The sequence below is a fragment of the Schistocerca piceifrons genome, chromosome 3 (genome assembly GCF_021461385.2).
Source record: "Schistocerca piceifrons isolate TAMUIC-IGC-003096 chromosome 3, iqSchPice1.1, whole genome shotgun sequence".
In the NCBI taxonomy this organism is placed as follows: Eukaryota; Metazoa; Arthropoda; class Insecta; order Orthoptera; family Acrididae; genus Schistocerca; species Schistocerca piceifrons.
In genome coordinates, this window is record NC_060140.1 from 531977504 (window position 1) to 531992549 (window position 15046).

Here is a 15046-nt window from a genome sequence, read left to right on the forward strand (position 1 = left end):
AAGGAGTCATTCCAATCCCGGGAGCGGAAAGACTTACCTTAGGGGGGAAAAAAGGACGGGTATACACTCGTGCACACACACACATATCCATCCACACACATACAGACACAAGCAGACATGTGAGCTATACATATTTGAATTACACCAAGTTTGTACGTTATTTCTATATCCATTCATAACCACAGTGAATCACTTTCAAACAAAATCATAAAATTTATGTTATAGGAGACAGAGATATAGGTAATTATTACACAAAATGTTTTGTGATAGGAAGGCAAACGTAGATGATTGTTAACACAAAGAATAGCAGTTACTGACAAGGGAACCTCCCCATCGCACCCCCCTCAGATTTAGTTATAAGTTGGCACAGTGGATAGGCCTTGAAAAACTGAACACAGATCAATCGAGAAAACAGGAAGAAGTTGTGTGGAACCATGAAAAAAAATAAGCAAAATATACAAACTGAGTAGTCCATGTGAAAGATAGGCAACATCAAGGACAGTATGATTTAGGAGCGCCGTGAGCAGCTGCGAAATGAGTGGTCCTTGGTTCAAGTCTTCCCTCGAGTGAAAAGATTACTATCTTTATTTTCACAAAGTTATGATCTGTCCGTTCGTTCATTGAACTCTCTGTTCACTGTAATAAGTTTAGTGTCTGTGTTTTGCGACCGCACCGCAAAACCGTGCGATTAGTAGACGAAAGGATGTGCCTCTCCAATGGGAACCGAAAACATTTGATCGCAAGGTCATAGGTCAACCGATTCCTCCACAGGAAAACACGTCTGATATATTATATGCGACACTGGTGACGGCATGACAGGAATATGTTATCGACCCACCTAACTTGTACACTTGGCGAAAGGGTAAAAAGATTCTTCTACCTTGCCCGATTTAGGTTTTCTTGTGGATGTGATAATGACTCCCAAAAAAGTGATGAAAACATAAGAGTTTGTCACATAAACTGAAAATAAAAAATTAAACTTTTCACTCGGGAGAAGACTTGAACCAAGGACCTCTCGTACCGCAGCTGCTCACGCTAACCACGGGACCACACCTCTCCTGAGCTTGTACGACCCTTGATGTTGCATATCTTGCGCATGGACTACTCAGCTTGTATATTTTGCTTATTTTTTTCGTAGTTCCACACAACTTCTTCCTGTTTTCTTGATTGATTTGTGTTCAGTTTTTCAAGGCCTATCCACTGTGCCAACTTGTAACTAAATCTGAGGGGGGTCCGATGGGGAGGTTCCCTTGTGAGAAATAGTTTGGATGGCATAACTTATATGTATTCTACTGGGCCCACACTGCCTTACTCATATTCACTAGCCATCTGTATGTCAATCAGGTGTGCGGGTGGGGTTTCTGAGGAGTTCTGTGTAGCACATGTCATGGACATAGTTAGCTCTTTTGATAAGTAGTCTATTTGAAGATAATTGTCAGCACCATGAAATGATGAGACTTCATATATATGCAGTGTATGTGTTACTACAGAAATAAAAGTTGTAATACATATATCAGTTTATACAGAGTATCCCATCTAATAATTTGTTATATATGAATGACGTTTTTGTTAACTGATAGATCTAAATTTCCATAAAATTCTGCTGAGTTGTTGATTGTCTCTTATTTTAGAACACACAAATGTTTCAGTGGAAGTGTTGGCTTGTTTTGCAATGTGCCATGACAAACAACCCAGAAGAATTGTATAGAAACTGACACTGGTCACAGCAAGAAACCCACACCTATGAATTTAGAAGTTTTTTGATGAATCATTAATAGTTGTTACTGCTTTTAGTCCTAAGATATTGGAGCAGCTTCTGTTTTTCATAATGAGAGGGTTGTACTTTTTATAGTTTACATACTATAGCACTTGAAGAAAAAATATACTCATTTCATTATTGTTTATGTTTTCACTGCATGTTTTTGCAAAAGGAGCTAGCCAGTTTTGTTGGACAGAAGGGGCAAGGTAGCAGCACAGTACTAACTGTGTAACGCATAACCATGTGTTGAAGATTTCGTAGGCATTTTTAAGGAAAGCTCCACAGAAAGCAGTAAAAGGTTTAAATATAAGCATTCAAATGTCTTTATAAAATCAAAGGCATTTCATACTCACAGTAGGCAAAGAAATTTAGAATATTTTTATATATCAAAATACTCATCCATATGTTTACAGTCACTTTTTTAAAACTTTGTTTTGACATCTTGAACCATTTTTGCAATATCACAGGTGTTCACATTATATGTAAATGTATTATCAGGTCTTAGGACTAAAACCTGTCATAATAAAGAAGTATTTGTCAGTATTTTAAAAGTAGAAACTCCAGGAAGGAATATCAGCATTGTAGGATAAGATAATTTGCTATTTACCATAAAGATAACAATCAAATTGCTGACTGGCACAATTAAAAGATACTTACACATAAACTTTCGGCCACAGCCCTCATCAGAAAAAGAGAAATACACACCATTCAGTCTCACAAAGTACCACACCTCATGCACACATGACTGTCAACTCCAGAACTTGGCCGAGAATTTCACTTCTTTGTGGTTCTCTTAATATATCATTATTACATCATGGATCGAGTTGGGAAGAAAGATAGAGCAGGAGAAGATTGAGACTGTAGGGAGGAGGTTATGATAGGTGACTGGACAGGAGCTAGTAGATATCGAGGACAGGTTTACCCTTCTTTTTTATGTAATCCACATAATTTGATATTTGCAGGATAATCCATATGGCATGGTTGTTCTCAGCAGTGTGTTCTGTCACTGGGTGGTCAACTCTGTTTGGCTACAGTTTGGACTGATCAAGGTGGTGCAATGATTAGCACACCAGATTTGCATTTGGCAGGATGACAGCTCAAACTATGCCTGGCATCCAGATTTAGGTTTTCCATGATTTCCCTAAATCACTCCAGGTAAAGTTAGGAACGGTTCCTTTGTAAGGGCATGGCGATTTCCTTCTCCATCTTTGACACAATCTGAGCTTGTGCTCCATCTCTAATGACCTTGATATCAATGGTATGTTAAACACAATCTTCCTTCTCTTGGCTACCATTTGGCGATGGTAATTCATTTGGGTGTACAACTTGTTTATTCTCATGTCCGCTTAAAATTATGTGCAGAAATTACTGTTGAGTTTGTATAAAATATGAGTGCTTTCACAAGTAGCTCAGTATCTTTATAGAACAGGATAGGCCCGTGGGTGGACTGGGAACAGATATCCCGGGAGGAGACATTGGGCAGGTCTTGCACTGTGGTGTGACTGATATGTCAAGGAGTTTGGAGTAGGTGTGGTGTAAGGATGGAGTAGGATATTATATAAATTGGGTAGGAAGTGGAATACCATCGGGGGGGGGGGGGGGGGGGCGGGCAATAAAAATGGTTGTGTATAGGATGTACCTGACTTATGGGCACAATGATAAGTAACTGTAGCCCTGTGAAGGGTATGGCAGCTTCTCTGTCAACCCTGTAAGAGCAACATGCCTAGGTTGATCGTTAGACTTTTTTTCTAACAATATGCTCTGAACTGTCAAATGCGTTTTTCATTTTTAACACACTGCTTTTTCTTTGAATAAACATTCAATCTGTAATTTGAACTGTTGTATTTGTTGAAGTTCGTGAAACTTTATGGGTTCTGCTCACATTCCCTAGTACCACGAAGATGCAGATGTGGGATTCAGCAGTTCGCTAGCCTGCTCCCTGGTGCTGTTGCTGCTGCTGGGAGGCCTGCAGGCTGTAGTGCTGCCACAGACCATCATTCTGCTGCTGCTCTTCCTCACAGCATTCGTGTGGGTTGCGGTTGTACTCATGCTGTTACTTGCCGTGCGCCTTCGCTGGATCCTCTGGGATATCTCACAGAGCTTCACACTGCGTCTCGCCATTACAGTCTTCACTATTGTGTTGCTGTACACTGTTGCCCAAGTCAATGTTGTGAGTATCTGCAGGCTACCTGGTACCGTTTATAAAATTTATTTTACTAATTTCAGTATATTTTCTCATCCTTCCTTTTTTGCAGGATCTTGATTTTTTTTTTTTTTTTTTTTTTTTTTTGTAAGAAAGTGACATAAAGGTGTTTCCAGGTGTGTGAAGATGAGTAGAAATGATTGACTCTGAATATTTCTCCACTTTATCATTTTTTGAAGCTGAGAATTGAGAAATTGATGTAGATTTTTTTCTTTTTGCAACCACCATGTGATTCATTGTGATTACATTGTTTCAGAGACAACATTATTGAGTGTTTTTCTCTAAACATACACTCCTGGAAATTGAAATAAGAACACCGTGAATTCATTGTCCCAGGAAGGGGAAACTTTATTGACACATTCCTGGGGTCAGATACATCACATGATCACACTGACAGAACCACAGGCACATAGACACAGGCAACAGAGCATGCACAATGTCGGCACTAGTACAGTGTATATCCACCTTTCGCAGCAATGCAGGCTGCTATTCTCCCATGGAGACGATCGTAGAGATGCTGGATGTAGTCCTGTGGAACGGCTTGCCATGCCATTTCCACCTGGCGCCTCAGTTGGACCAGCGTTCGTGCTGGACGTGCAGACCGCGTGAGACGACGCTTCATCCAGTCCCAAACATGCTCAATGGGGGACAGCTCCGGAGATCTTGCTGGCCAGGGTAGTTGACTTACACCTTCTAGAGCACGTTGGGTGGCACGGGATACATGCGGACGTGCATTGTCCTGTTGGAACAGCAAGTTCCATTGCCGGTCTAGGAATGGTAGAACGATGGGTTCGATGACGGTTTGGATGTACCGTGCACTATTCAGTGTCGCCTCGACGATCACCAGTGGTGTACGGCCAGTGTAGGAGATTGCTCCCCACACCATGATGCCGGGTGTTGGCCCTGTGTGCCTCGGTCGTATGCAGTCCTGATTGTGGCGCTCACCTGCACGGCGCCAAACACGCATACGACCATCATTGGCACCAAGGCAGAAGCGACTCTCATCGCTGAAGACGACACGTCTCCATCCGTCCCTCCATTCACGCCTGTCGCGACACCACTGGAGGCGGGCTGCACGATGTTGGGGCGTGAGCGGAAGACGGCCTAACGGTGTGCGGGACCGTAGCCCAGCTTCATGGAGACCGTTGCGAATGGTCCTCGCCGATACCCCAGGAGCAACAGTGTCCCTAATTTGCTGGGAAGTGGCGGTGCGGTCCCCTACGGCACTGCGTAGGATCCTACGGTCTTGGTGTGCATCCGTGCGTCACTGCGGTCCAGTCCCAGGTCGACGGGCACGTGCTCCTTCCGCCGACCACTGGCGACAACATCGATGTACTGTGGAGACCTCACGCCCCACGTGTTGAGCAATTCGGCGGTACGTCCACCCGGCCTCCTGCATGCCCACTATACGCCCTCACTCAAAGTCCGTCAACTGCACATACGGTTCACGTCCACGCTGTCGCGGCATGCTACCAGTGTTAAAGACTGCGATGGAGCTCCGTATGCCACGGCAAACTGGCTGACACTGACGGCGGCGGTGCACAAATGCTGCGCAGCTAGCGCCATTCGACGGCCAACACCGCGGTTCCTGGTGTGTCCGCTGTGCCGTGCGTGTGATCATTGCTTGTACAGCCCTCTCGCAGTGTCCGGAGTAAGTATGGTGGGTCTGACACACCGGTGTCAATGTGTTCTTTTTTCCATTTCCAGGAGTGTACATGAGATAGTGCTAAAGACACTGCAGTGATTTGGGGTAGTCACACTAAAAGATTAAACTCTATGACATGCATTATATTATTTAATCAGAAATGCTGTATTACATCTGTCCAGTCAGTTTAAGTTGTCATTTTTCTTATGTAATATACATTGTAATAAAAACTGCACAGCTCGTAGAAGAAAAAAGTGAAAGTTCTCAGTAGTGCTGGTAGTTCCGTTAGTTTTACACTGTTATGCTCAATTACATGGATCCCAGTTCCTTTGTCACTGTTGATATGTTTTACAATATTCATAAGGTGACGTGAAACATTGGGTAGTTGAGAGAAACCAACATCAGTACATAAAAAAAAACCATTTGTACAACGATAATTATACTAACTTATCACAGCAGTAGCATCATTTATACATTGGCTATACATCTGCAGAACTCATGACATTTCACATGCTGCTCACTTGTCATTTTCTGACCATGCTCTGATTACAATCACATTTTTACTTTGTGGTCCACTGAATGTCTTCTGAACTTGTTTCTTCCATAATAACTAACAATATTATGTGGACAGTACATTGTGGTAGTTGGCTGTGCCCATAAACAAATGAGAACTTAAGACTGCCCAAGGGGAGAAACAGAGTACGGGGCAATAAGCCCCACCTCCCTCTCATAGGGCTGCCATCTTATGTCTGTGTTGTGTGCTTTCTCAAAAGCAGATCTGACATAAAAGTAACAGGGATCGCTGATTCCTTTTGTTGTTATGAGAGTCACATTTCAAATTGGGGTACACAAAGCATTTGGTAGGGGCTATAGTGCAATTGTGATTGGTAGTGGTAGTTCAGGTTCGACCTCTACCTGTACCTTATGCAACCATAGTTCAAAACACTCCCCACCTAAAACTGCCACGATATAGTGTCTGCATAATGATTACAATTAATTTATAAAACAATAATGGAAATTCCTACGAGAGGGAGGTAGGGCTTATTGCCACTCACTGTTCCTCTCCCCTTCGGCATTGTGACTTCTCTTTGTTTATAGTCGTGGCCGACTGCCACAATATAATGTCTGCATAATATTGTTACCTTTTATGGAAGAAATTCCTGCCTGGAGAAATAAGTAAAATAAGGGAAAGGCAACTGTTCACATACAGCAGATCAATGGACGTAGGACAGTGACACATAACAGCAAACTGTATTCGCACTGGTTTTTGAGCATCACCTTTTTTTCCAGCTATAAAACACACATTCATACACACAGCTTTTTTTCCAGCTATAAAACACACATTCATACACACAGCTACACGTACCCCAAAATGAGTTTGTGTTTCGGTGACTGTTTGGTTGCGTTTGTGAATGTATGTACTCCTGACTCTGCTCCAGTGATCAGTCTGCTAGAGGTATGTAAGTAGTTGCATTTCCCTCAGTTCATGTAAAATTCAGTTAGTATTAACATTATAATTTTCAGTATATACTTTCTTTTAAAAATGTATGTTGTTATTATTAGTTTCATAAGAAAGATAGAGAAAAAGTTTTCTTCCATATGGCTTCTGATTAGTAGATATGTGCAAAAAGTAACAGATTCATTATCTAGTAAAATCTGGGAATTTCTGCTGTGACAAAATTCAAGGAAGAGTTAGAGGAAGCTGTGCTATTCAAGCAGCAGGCACAAATGTCATACACAGCCACAGGTTACTTTGTCCTATCTTGCCCTGCTCTTGCTCTTTTAGCTGAAATTTTTGAGAGAGTTCTCTAGTTAATTCTAGAACAATTTCATTTCCTCCAGTCCTTTCTTCCATTTTATCATTAAATAATAACCCCCCAGGTCTCAGCAGTGCTGTCACACGGTCCACTTTTTATTTTTAATTCAGAAAGAGCATGATGTTATAACAATAACTATCTTATGCCACAGAATTTGAATAATTGATTTGTAAGCTGATGTAGTCTGTTTGTCTCAAATAAAATTTGAATCTTGAGCATTCAAAACAAGAGGATATTTTTTGTAATAGTGGAAGACTGAAATGGAAGATAGAAAGCAAGAGGAAACAGAGATATTGTGAGGGTAAGGGTGAGACATTTAGAGCTTCCATTAAGCTATAAAGACAATTTATAGTTACAAATCTGAAGTATAGAAGTTGTCAAGAAGTCAATGAATTTTTTGGGGGACATCACTATGTTTTTGGGAGAATAATGGTTGATTATGCTGAAGTGAGAAATATATACAAAAGGAAAGAGAGAAAACTAAAAGCTACATTCAAGAAAGGTAAATACAGTTAACAACAAGGAGAACAAAAGTAAAAACTTATACAGGTTGTAGCAGTGCATTGTGGTTGGCTGACACAGGTATTTATACTTAAGTAAATATTGTCATTAAGCATAAACACTGCTAAATATTGCTAAATGGAAAATATGTTTTAATACAGATGAATCAAGGCTGGTGTCTTGTACTGTGTCTTATGACTATCTTAAAATTTTGTAACTGTTTTGTAAAACCGAAGTATGTGATTGGGATGAAATTAGCGAGTGTACTTATAGTGACTTGCTTATTTGAAGAATTTCTTATAGATTGCAGCATCAAGATTCCCTTTGTAGTTAGTTTCTGACAACAGGATACCTAAAGAGTGTTCTACAAATGCTGTATGGAATATCACTCATCTCTGTATTCCACTACATAAGGTTTGTTCAATTCCTGCAACCAGCCATAATGGATTCTAAGCAATGCACTGAGGAGTCAGTTATTAATCTGTGTTCCATTTCCTATTTCCAGCTCTTCTCTGTTTTCCTTTCCTTTCCTTTCCTTTCCACATTTTCCTCTCCCTCTCTTGCACTCACAAAAGAAATCTAAGCAAACTGTTTAGGCAGTAAGCTAAGCGCAATGTCTGCCTTCAGTACATATTGATTGTTGTCAGCTGTTACTGTTGCTTGTGTTATTAAATTATTTTCCATATTTAAAAATTCTGTTTGTTCTGTAAGTAGAAGCACAAAGAAAACTTTCCAGTCTTAAATAACCACTTTACATAAGTTTTCGCATCTCTGATAGATAAATTGATTTGTTTCCTGATGTGACTTCAGTGGTTTCTTTTTTAAGTAAATGCATTCCAGATTTACAGAATCTTCTTTTCTCAGATCTAAGATCTGCCATTTTCCTTAATGTTGCAGTTTACCTGTCGTGCTGATGCACTGCAGCCGTGTCGGCTTGGTGCAACCGCCAATGTTACACTAGATGGTGCTGGTGTAGGGCAAGATCACAGAGCATGCCCATTGCCGCAGTATGTGGTTCTCTCATGTACACTGGGGTATCTTGCAGTTGCTGTTTTCCTGCGGCTTCCAATTCTCGTCAAGGGAATACTTCTTGTTGCTATGGCAACTGTTTATATTCTCCTCATCGAAGTCTCCCATCGCTCGCTATTTGACTGCTATGATGAACGTGTTGGGTATGTTATAATTTGTTGCCCTAAGTATCAGTAACATCTTCCATTCATTTTGTACATGCTACTGGTCATGTATCCGATGAGCTTTTATTTTAATTATTGGTTAACAATAGATGAGATTTTATACATATGTAAATTTGTTATATTTAATATGTTTCCAGGGTAGAAGCAAAAGAAAAATGTGAACTTGGGAAAAAGTTGGAGAATTCAACTTGTGCATCACGATGCGTTTTGTCTTATTTACAAACCATCTTCAGTGGATGCACTGAAATATTACATGACATTTTTTGTTTGCACATACAGGTTATCATTTGCACATATAAGTTATAGATTCAAAACAGTTCATTGAAGTTTTATATAATAAAATGAAAAATTACTTACAGGTCAGCAACTATTTGATTTTTTTTGTAAGACAAACAGCTTTCTCCCATGTGGCAAACCGGTTGAAAACTCGCAATTTCCCGGAAGGTTGCTATTTTTTAAATATAGCACTGTAACTGCCTTTTTTGTGTCTGTAATGTCATTTGTTTCTATGTGTTGCCAACTTTCTCAGCATTTGCTTTCAGTTGTTTTCGTTTGTATGTGTGTTGATGTAAGTGTTCTGTGTGTGTGTGTGTGTGTGTGTGTGTGTGTGTGTGTGTGTGTGTGTTTATTTTATAATCTATTTTCCAATTATTATTATTATTATTCTTTACATTCTTCGGAGAGAAATGGGATTTGTTCTCATGGTTTTGGAATTTCTATCTATTGTATGATCAATCAGTGTAAACAGTGAGTGGTTAAGGCATATTCATGTAGTCATTTAGTAGTAGTGTAATAGTAGTTGTAGTTGTATCAAATGGAAAAAATCATGTAATATTTCCGGACACCCGCTGAAGATTCCTTGTAAATAAGGCAAAAGATGTCTGGGTGCACAAGTTAAATAAAAAGAAAGTAAAGTGTAGCATGCAAAAGGCAGTTTTTCTTTTAAAGTGCTTCAATTTATATACAGCTGCTGTGAAAATGGCCATCACAAGAAACTTGTCTTTAAAACTTCTTGCATGAGGTTGCTTCTTGGAGTGCATCCATTCTAAGATTCAGATATTACACCAAATGCCTTCACTTGTTTTTGTAGTTGCAGATATACCAAAGTCCAAAGAGTTTTGAAGACAACAATGTAGGTGAAAGGATGGTAAGATAGTGGTTTGGGATTTCAGGCAAGACACATCTCTGACAATGCAACAAATTGGCTCATATCCAATCTCTCAAAGTATGGGTATCAATGATGACTATGTGAGAGAGTATGTTAAAACCATACATCAAGTGATGAAACACAAAGTTCTTGAGAAAGATTGTTTGTGCTTTGTAACATTACTATTTTTATAGCCATCTTATAACAACTTGCTACCAATTTTCTCTCTTCAGCAAACAACTTCATATTATTCAGTTCATTGTTGATGGTTGTTCCTCCAGATATTGTATCATCTCTTTTCTTGCTGCTGTGCACATATACATTAACACATCATAAACTTCAGTGAGGTTTGAAAGTCAACAAAGAAAGTTAAAATCGAAAGTACAGACAGCGGAGGGATCACTAAAGACAGAGAATTAGCTCAGCTAGACAAGGCTGTGAAAATATGCAGTCGTGGCCATATTCAAGGCACAATCTCCATGATATGGAAATTTGAGATTGCCTGTTATTGAATAAGTGCACACAGTATGAACCATTACACCACTTTGTTAATGACAAAGATCAACCCATTCACCCCTCATTTTCTAATAAGGTTGATAAATATAAAAGAATCTCTTGCAGTGAGAGCTCTGCACTGCGATTGCTAAGAATACTTTCAAATTTCCAAAATGTAGTATGGAATAATATTTTGCTTTTTAGAATGGTACAGTGAGGAACAGTGAAACTAAGAAACATATTCTTTTCCTTAAATAGAATAATAATACAAAGTGGTTTGTGGTTTTACTATGGATGTTAATTTGTTTATCATAGCAAATACATAGCCTATGCTCATCATTTATATGACTTTATTGTTTAACAGGTCAGTTGTCCCACAGCACGCTCTTGCTGTTGTCTACATTCTAATGTTCTTATTAGCAGTTATAATTCATGGTCGACAAGTAGAATGGACGGCTCGACTTGATTTCCTGTGGCAGATACAGGTTTGTACTTAATTTATCTATATAAATTTCAGTAGTAGCTGCATGTGTGGTGCATATCCAGTGGCAGTATCCTGTAAATTCTCCTATATGTTCATCTGATCAATATCCAAAGCTGATAAATATAGATCCCTAAAATTTCCAGTTTGATTCCTTGATTTGATTTCAATTTCTTATGGAAACTCACAATCAAAGTGTTAAATGGTGTATCAGTAATGTCATATTTCCCATAAAGGAACCCAGGACTGATGGAAATTACTTTTAAACTGTAGGAAACTTGTAGTGACTGTGAGGTGACAGTGATTTAAGGCACTGCACCCTTAGACGGAATGTCTGTAGTTCAAATCTACATGCAGCCTTTGAACTGAGTTTTCCATAGTTTCCCAAAGTCATTGAAGGCAAATGCTGGGATGTTTCCACTGAAGAGCCTACCCCCTACTGTCTACCTCCAATCTGAGCTAATACACACAAAAATGACCTTCTCCAGAATGAGACTTAAGTGTGTAATGTTTCTTGCTTTTGTCTTGGGGCATAATTTCATTTCAACAAACATTTTAGTTCTGTACACAACAGTTAATGTTACTTTTTCAAGTATTTACCCACAGCGAGATACCATGGAATTTAAAATGGCAGGATGTGGTACCATCAGAGGTAATTTACAAATTGTGGTGGCAACTTCAGTGTTCATAAACCATTCCAAATGTAACACTTCTTTGACTTTGCTGACATTTTCATGTTTATGGCACCTTGCTTTTGGTATTAAAAATATGAAGCTATCACTAACTAGAACATTGGTCCAGTGCTGCAGTGCTTCACTAGGCATGGTCTTGTTGATGTACACACTAAAACAGCCATTTTTTGATCAAAAATAGTTCCCTAACTAAGAACAGGTCTTCATTAATACAAGGTGCATCTGAAAATTCTGGTGAATGATCCCATACATTAAAACCTGCACTGGTTAGGATGAGGCACTTATGCATACACATTGAGAGAGATGTCAAATTGCAGAAGTGACCAGTGGTGCATGCAGCAGTGAAGCTAACAGAGTCAGTGTGAGGACTCATGTCATTGCAAAATGGAGCACAATATGAAGCAGTGTGTTAACATGAAGTTTTGCTTCAAATTAGGGTAAACAACAACAGAGACTCGTGGAATGTTAGTACAGTGTACAATGTTGAAGTGTGTAAAAGGGTGTGTTTGAGTGGTTTAAACATTTTAGAGATGGAAAGACAGGTTTTGAGACTAAGATGCATTCAGGTTAACCATCAACAAGCGCACTCCAAGACAACATAGAACGATTGTGATGTGTACTCATGGATGATTGTTGGCTGTCTTTGAGAATGAGAGCAGAAGATCTGAATGTAAGTACAGACAGTGTAAGCACTATCGTTCACAAACATTTGAAAATGTGAAAATCTGTGCCCAATTTCTAACACAAAACCTGATAGACAAGCACAAGCAAACTCTGATGGAAATGTTTGGAGACCTCATCAACACATCTGACCGGAATCCACATTATGGGAGATGAGCCCAGGTGCTACCAGTATGGTAAGGAAACCAAACAGCAGTCAGCAACATGGTGCCCTTTCGCTTCCCCACCTTCCAAGAAGGAAAATCGGGTGACAAAATCTACAATTAAGATAATCATGATTGTCTTTTCCAACACTGATTCATGATGAATTTCTGGCCAAGGATCAAAATGTCAATGTGGAAGTGTTACAAGGGAGTTTTGAATCAACTGCTGCAATGCATTGGCAGGTACTGCCAGAACTGTACCAGAGTGAATAGTGGACCTTCCTGCAAGACAATGTCTATCCACACACTGCTCGACTTTCTTGCTCAGTGCAAGGTGACTGACTGTTTAACACCTCCCTTATTAATGGTTTGTACATTTGGTGTTTAGCATCTTGTTGAAATCATAAATATGTCATATTAATAATCAATGTTTTGATGTAAGCTGATTATTGGTACTAGTTCATTTTACCAGATGATTTCAGACATTGACCATCATTAATGGTATCGGTGTTACTAAAGACGTGCATTTCTTTTAATACATCAATTATATTATATATAGTATTGTCTTATGCATATGTGGTTATTTGTATCATTATAATGTGACCTGCCATATGAATAATGCATTTTAGCATTTGTCAGTGATGATATTTCGTAACAATTATGTAATAATAAGATTATATGCTTTATATGTACATAAATGCAATCGGCATACTGTATTTTCTACGAAAATATGTACATTTGTCATTGGCAATTGTTGTACATTCAAATATTATTTTTTGTTATATATATAATAAAATATACATATAATAGAGGGAAACATTCCACGTGGGAAAAATATATCTAAAAACAAAGATGATGTGACTTACCAAATGAAAGCGCTGGCAGGTCGATATACACACAAACAAACACAAACATACACACACAATTCAAGCTTTCGCAACCAACGGTTGCTTCATCAGGAAAGAGGGAAGCAGAGGGAAAGATGAAAGGATGTGGGTTTTAAGGGAGAGGGTAAGGAGTCATTCCAATCCCGAGAGCAGAAAGACTTACCTTAGGGGGAAAAAAGGACAGGTATACACTCGCGCTCGCGCCCACACACACACACACACACACACACACACACACACACACACACACACACACACACACACAAGCAGACACTTGTAAAGGCAAAGAGTTTCGGCAGAGATGTCAGTCGGGGCAGAAGTGCAGAGGCAAAGACGTTGTTGAAAGACAGGTGAGGCACGAGCGGCGGCAACTTGAAATTAGCGGAGGTTGAGCCCTGGTGGATAACGAGAAGAGAGGATATACTGAAGGGCAAGTTCCCATCTCCAGAGTTCTGACAGGTTGGTGTATTGGGAAGTATCCAGATAACCCGGACGGTGTAGCACTGTGCCAAGACGTGCTGGCCGTGAACCAAGGCATGTTTAGCCACAGGGTGATCCTCATTACCAACAAACACTGTCTGCCTGTGTCCACTCATGCGAATGGACAGTTTGTTGCTGGTCATTCCCACATAGAAAGCTTCACAGTGTAGGCAGGTCAGTTGGTAAATCACGTAGGTATACACTTGCACACACACACCCATATCCAACCGCCTATATATACACAATAATACGTAACCCACTTCCAAACCATAACCAAAAAAAAAAAAAAAAAATTTTTTTTTCCGCTTTCAACACTACCGCTGCTATAAAATCCACCGTTTCTAGTTCACAATCAGTTCCTTTCAGCTATTAAACAACCATTTCGGCTCATTCTAATAACTTTTGCTTTATACCCATTTCCATTTTTCCCACATCACTGATCATTTTTAGCCGCTTCCCACAGGTTTTAACTTCATTATTTCTTCATCAGACAATTGTTAGCCTCATTTTCATAATCTGTCACCACAAAACCACTCCTTTTAGTACATTTACACGCAGTTTTTTCGAAATTTTCCCGAATTTCTCCACCCTTTAACGTGTTTTGGCGGCAACACAACCATCTAACCTTTGTGCACATCGTTGTCTACCAACCCAAGTTCACCACAGGATCAACATAGCCCAGCTTTAACCAACACTTTTTCGCCTTTTTTCACACCAGATCTCCAATTGCTTTCTAGTTCACCTTTATCTCTCCCCATATATTTTTATTTTCATTGTCATTTCAGCCTCGTGTTACACTTTCCACCTTCTAATACCATATCACCCTCACAACACCCCCACATCGACCCCATTAAGTTTTATTTACATTCCCTCCGCAAACATGCCTTCGCCCTAGCCAGGTTACGGTCCCATATTTTATTTT

The 15046-nt window shown here is 39.6% G+C and overlaps 1 protein-coding gene across 3 annotated transcripts in view; it reads left to right on the forward strand.

The window, feature by feature from the left end:
- Window positions 1–15046, forward strand: part of LOC124787785 (Ca(2+)/calmodulin-responsive adenylate cyclase) — a 355797-nt gene that overhangs the window by 208949 nt on the left and 131802 nt on the right. For all 3 annotated transcript variants that reach the window (XM_047254687.1, XM_047254686.1, XM_047254685.1), the window contains 3 exons: window positions 3651–3929; window positions 8823–9097; window positions 11125–11245. In XM_047254687.1, the coding sequence (XP_047110643.1) occupies window positions 3651–3929; window positions 8823–9097; window positions 11125–11245 (675 nt within the window). The remainder of the gene's footprint in view (window positions 1–3650; window positions 3930–8822; window positions 9098–11124; window positions 11246–15046) is intronic.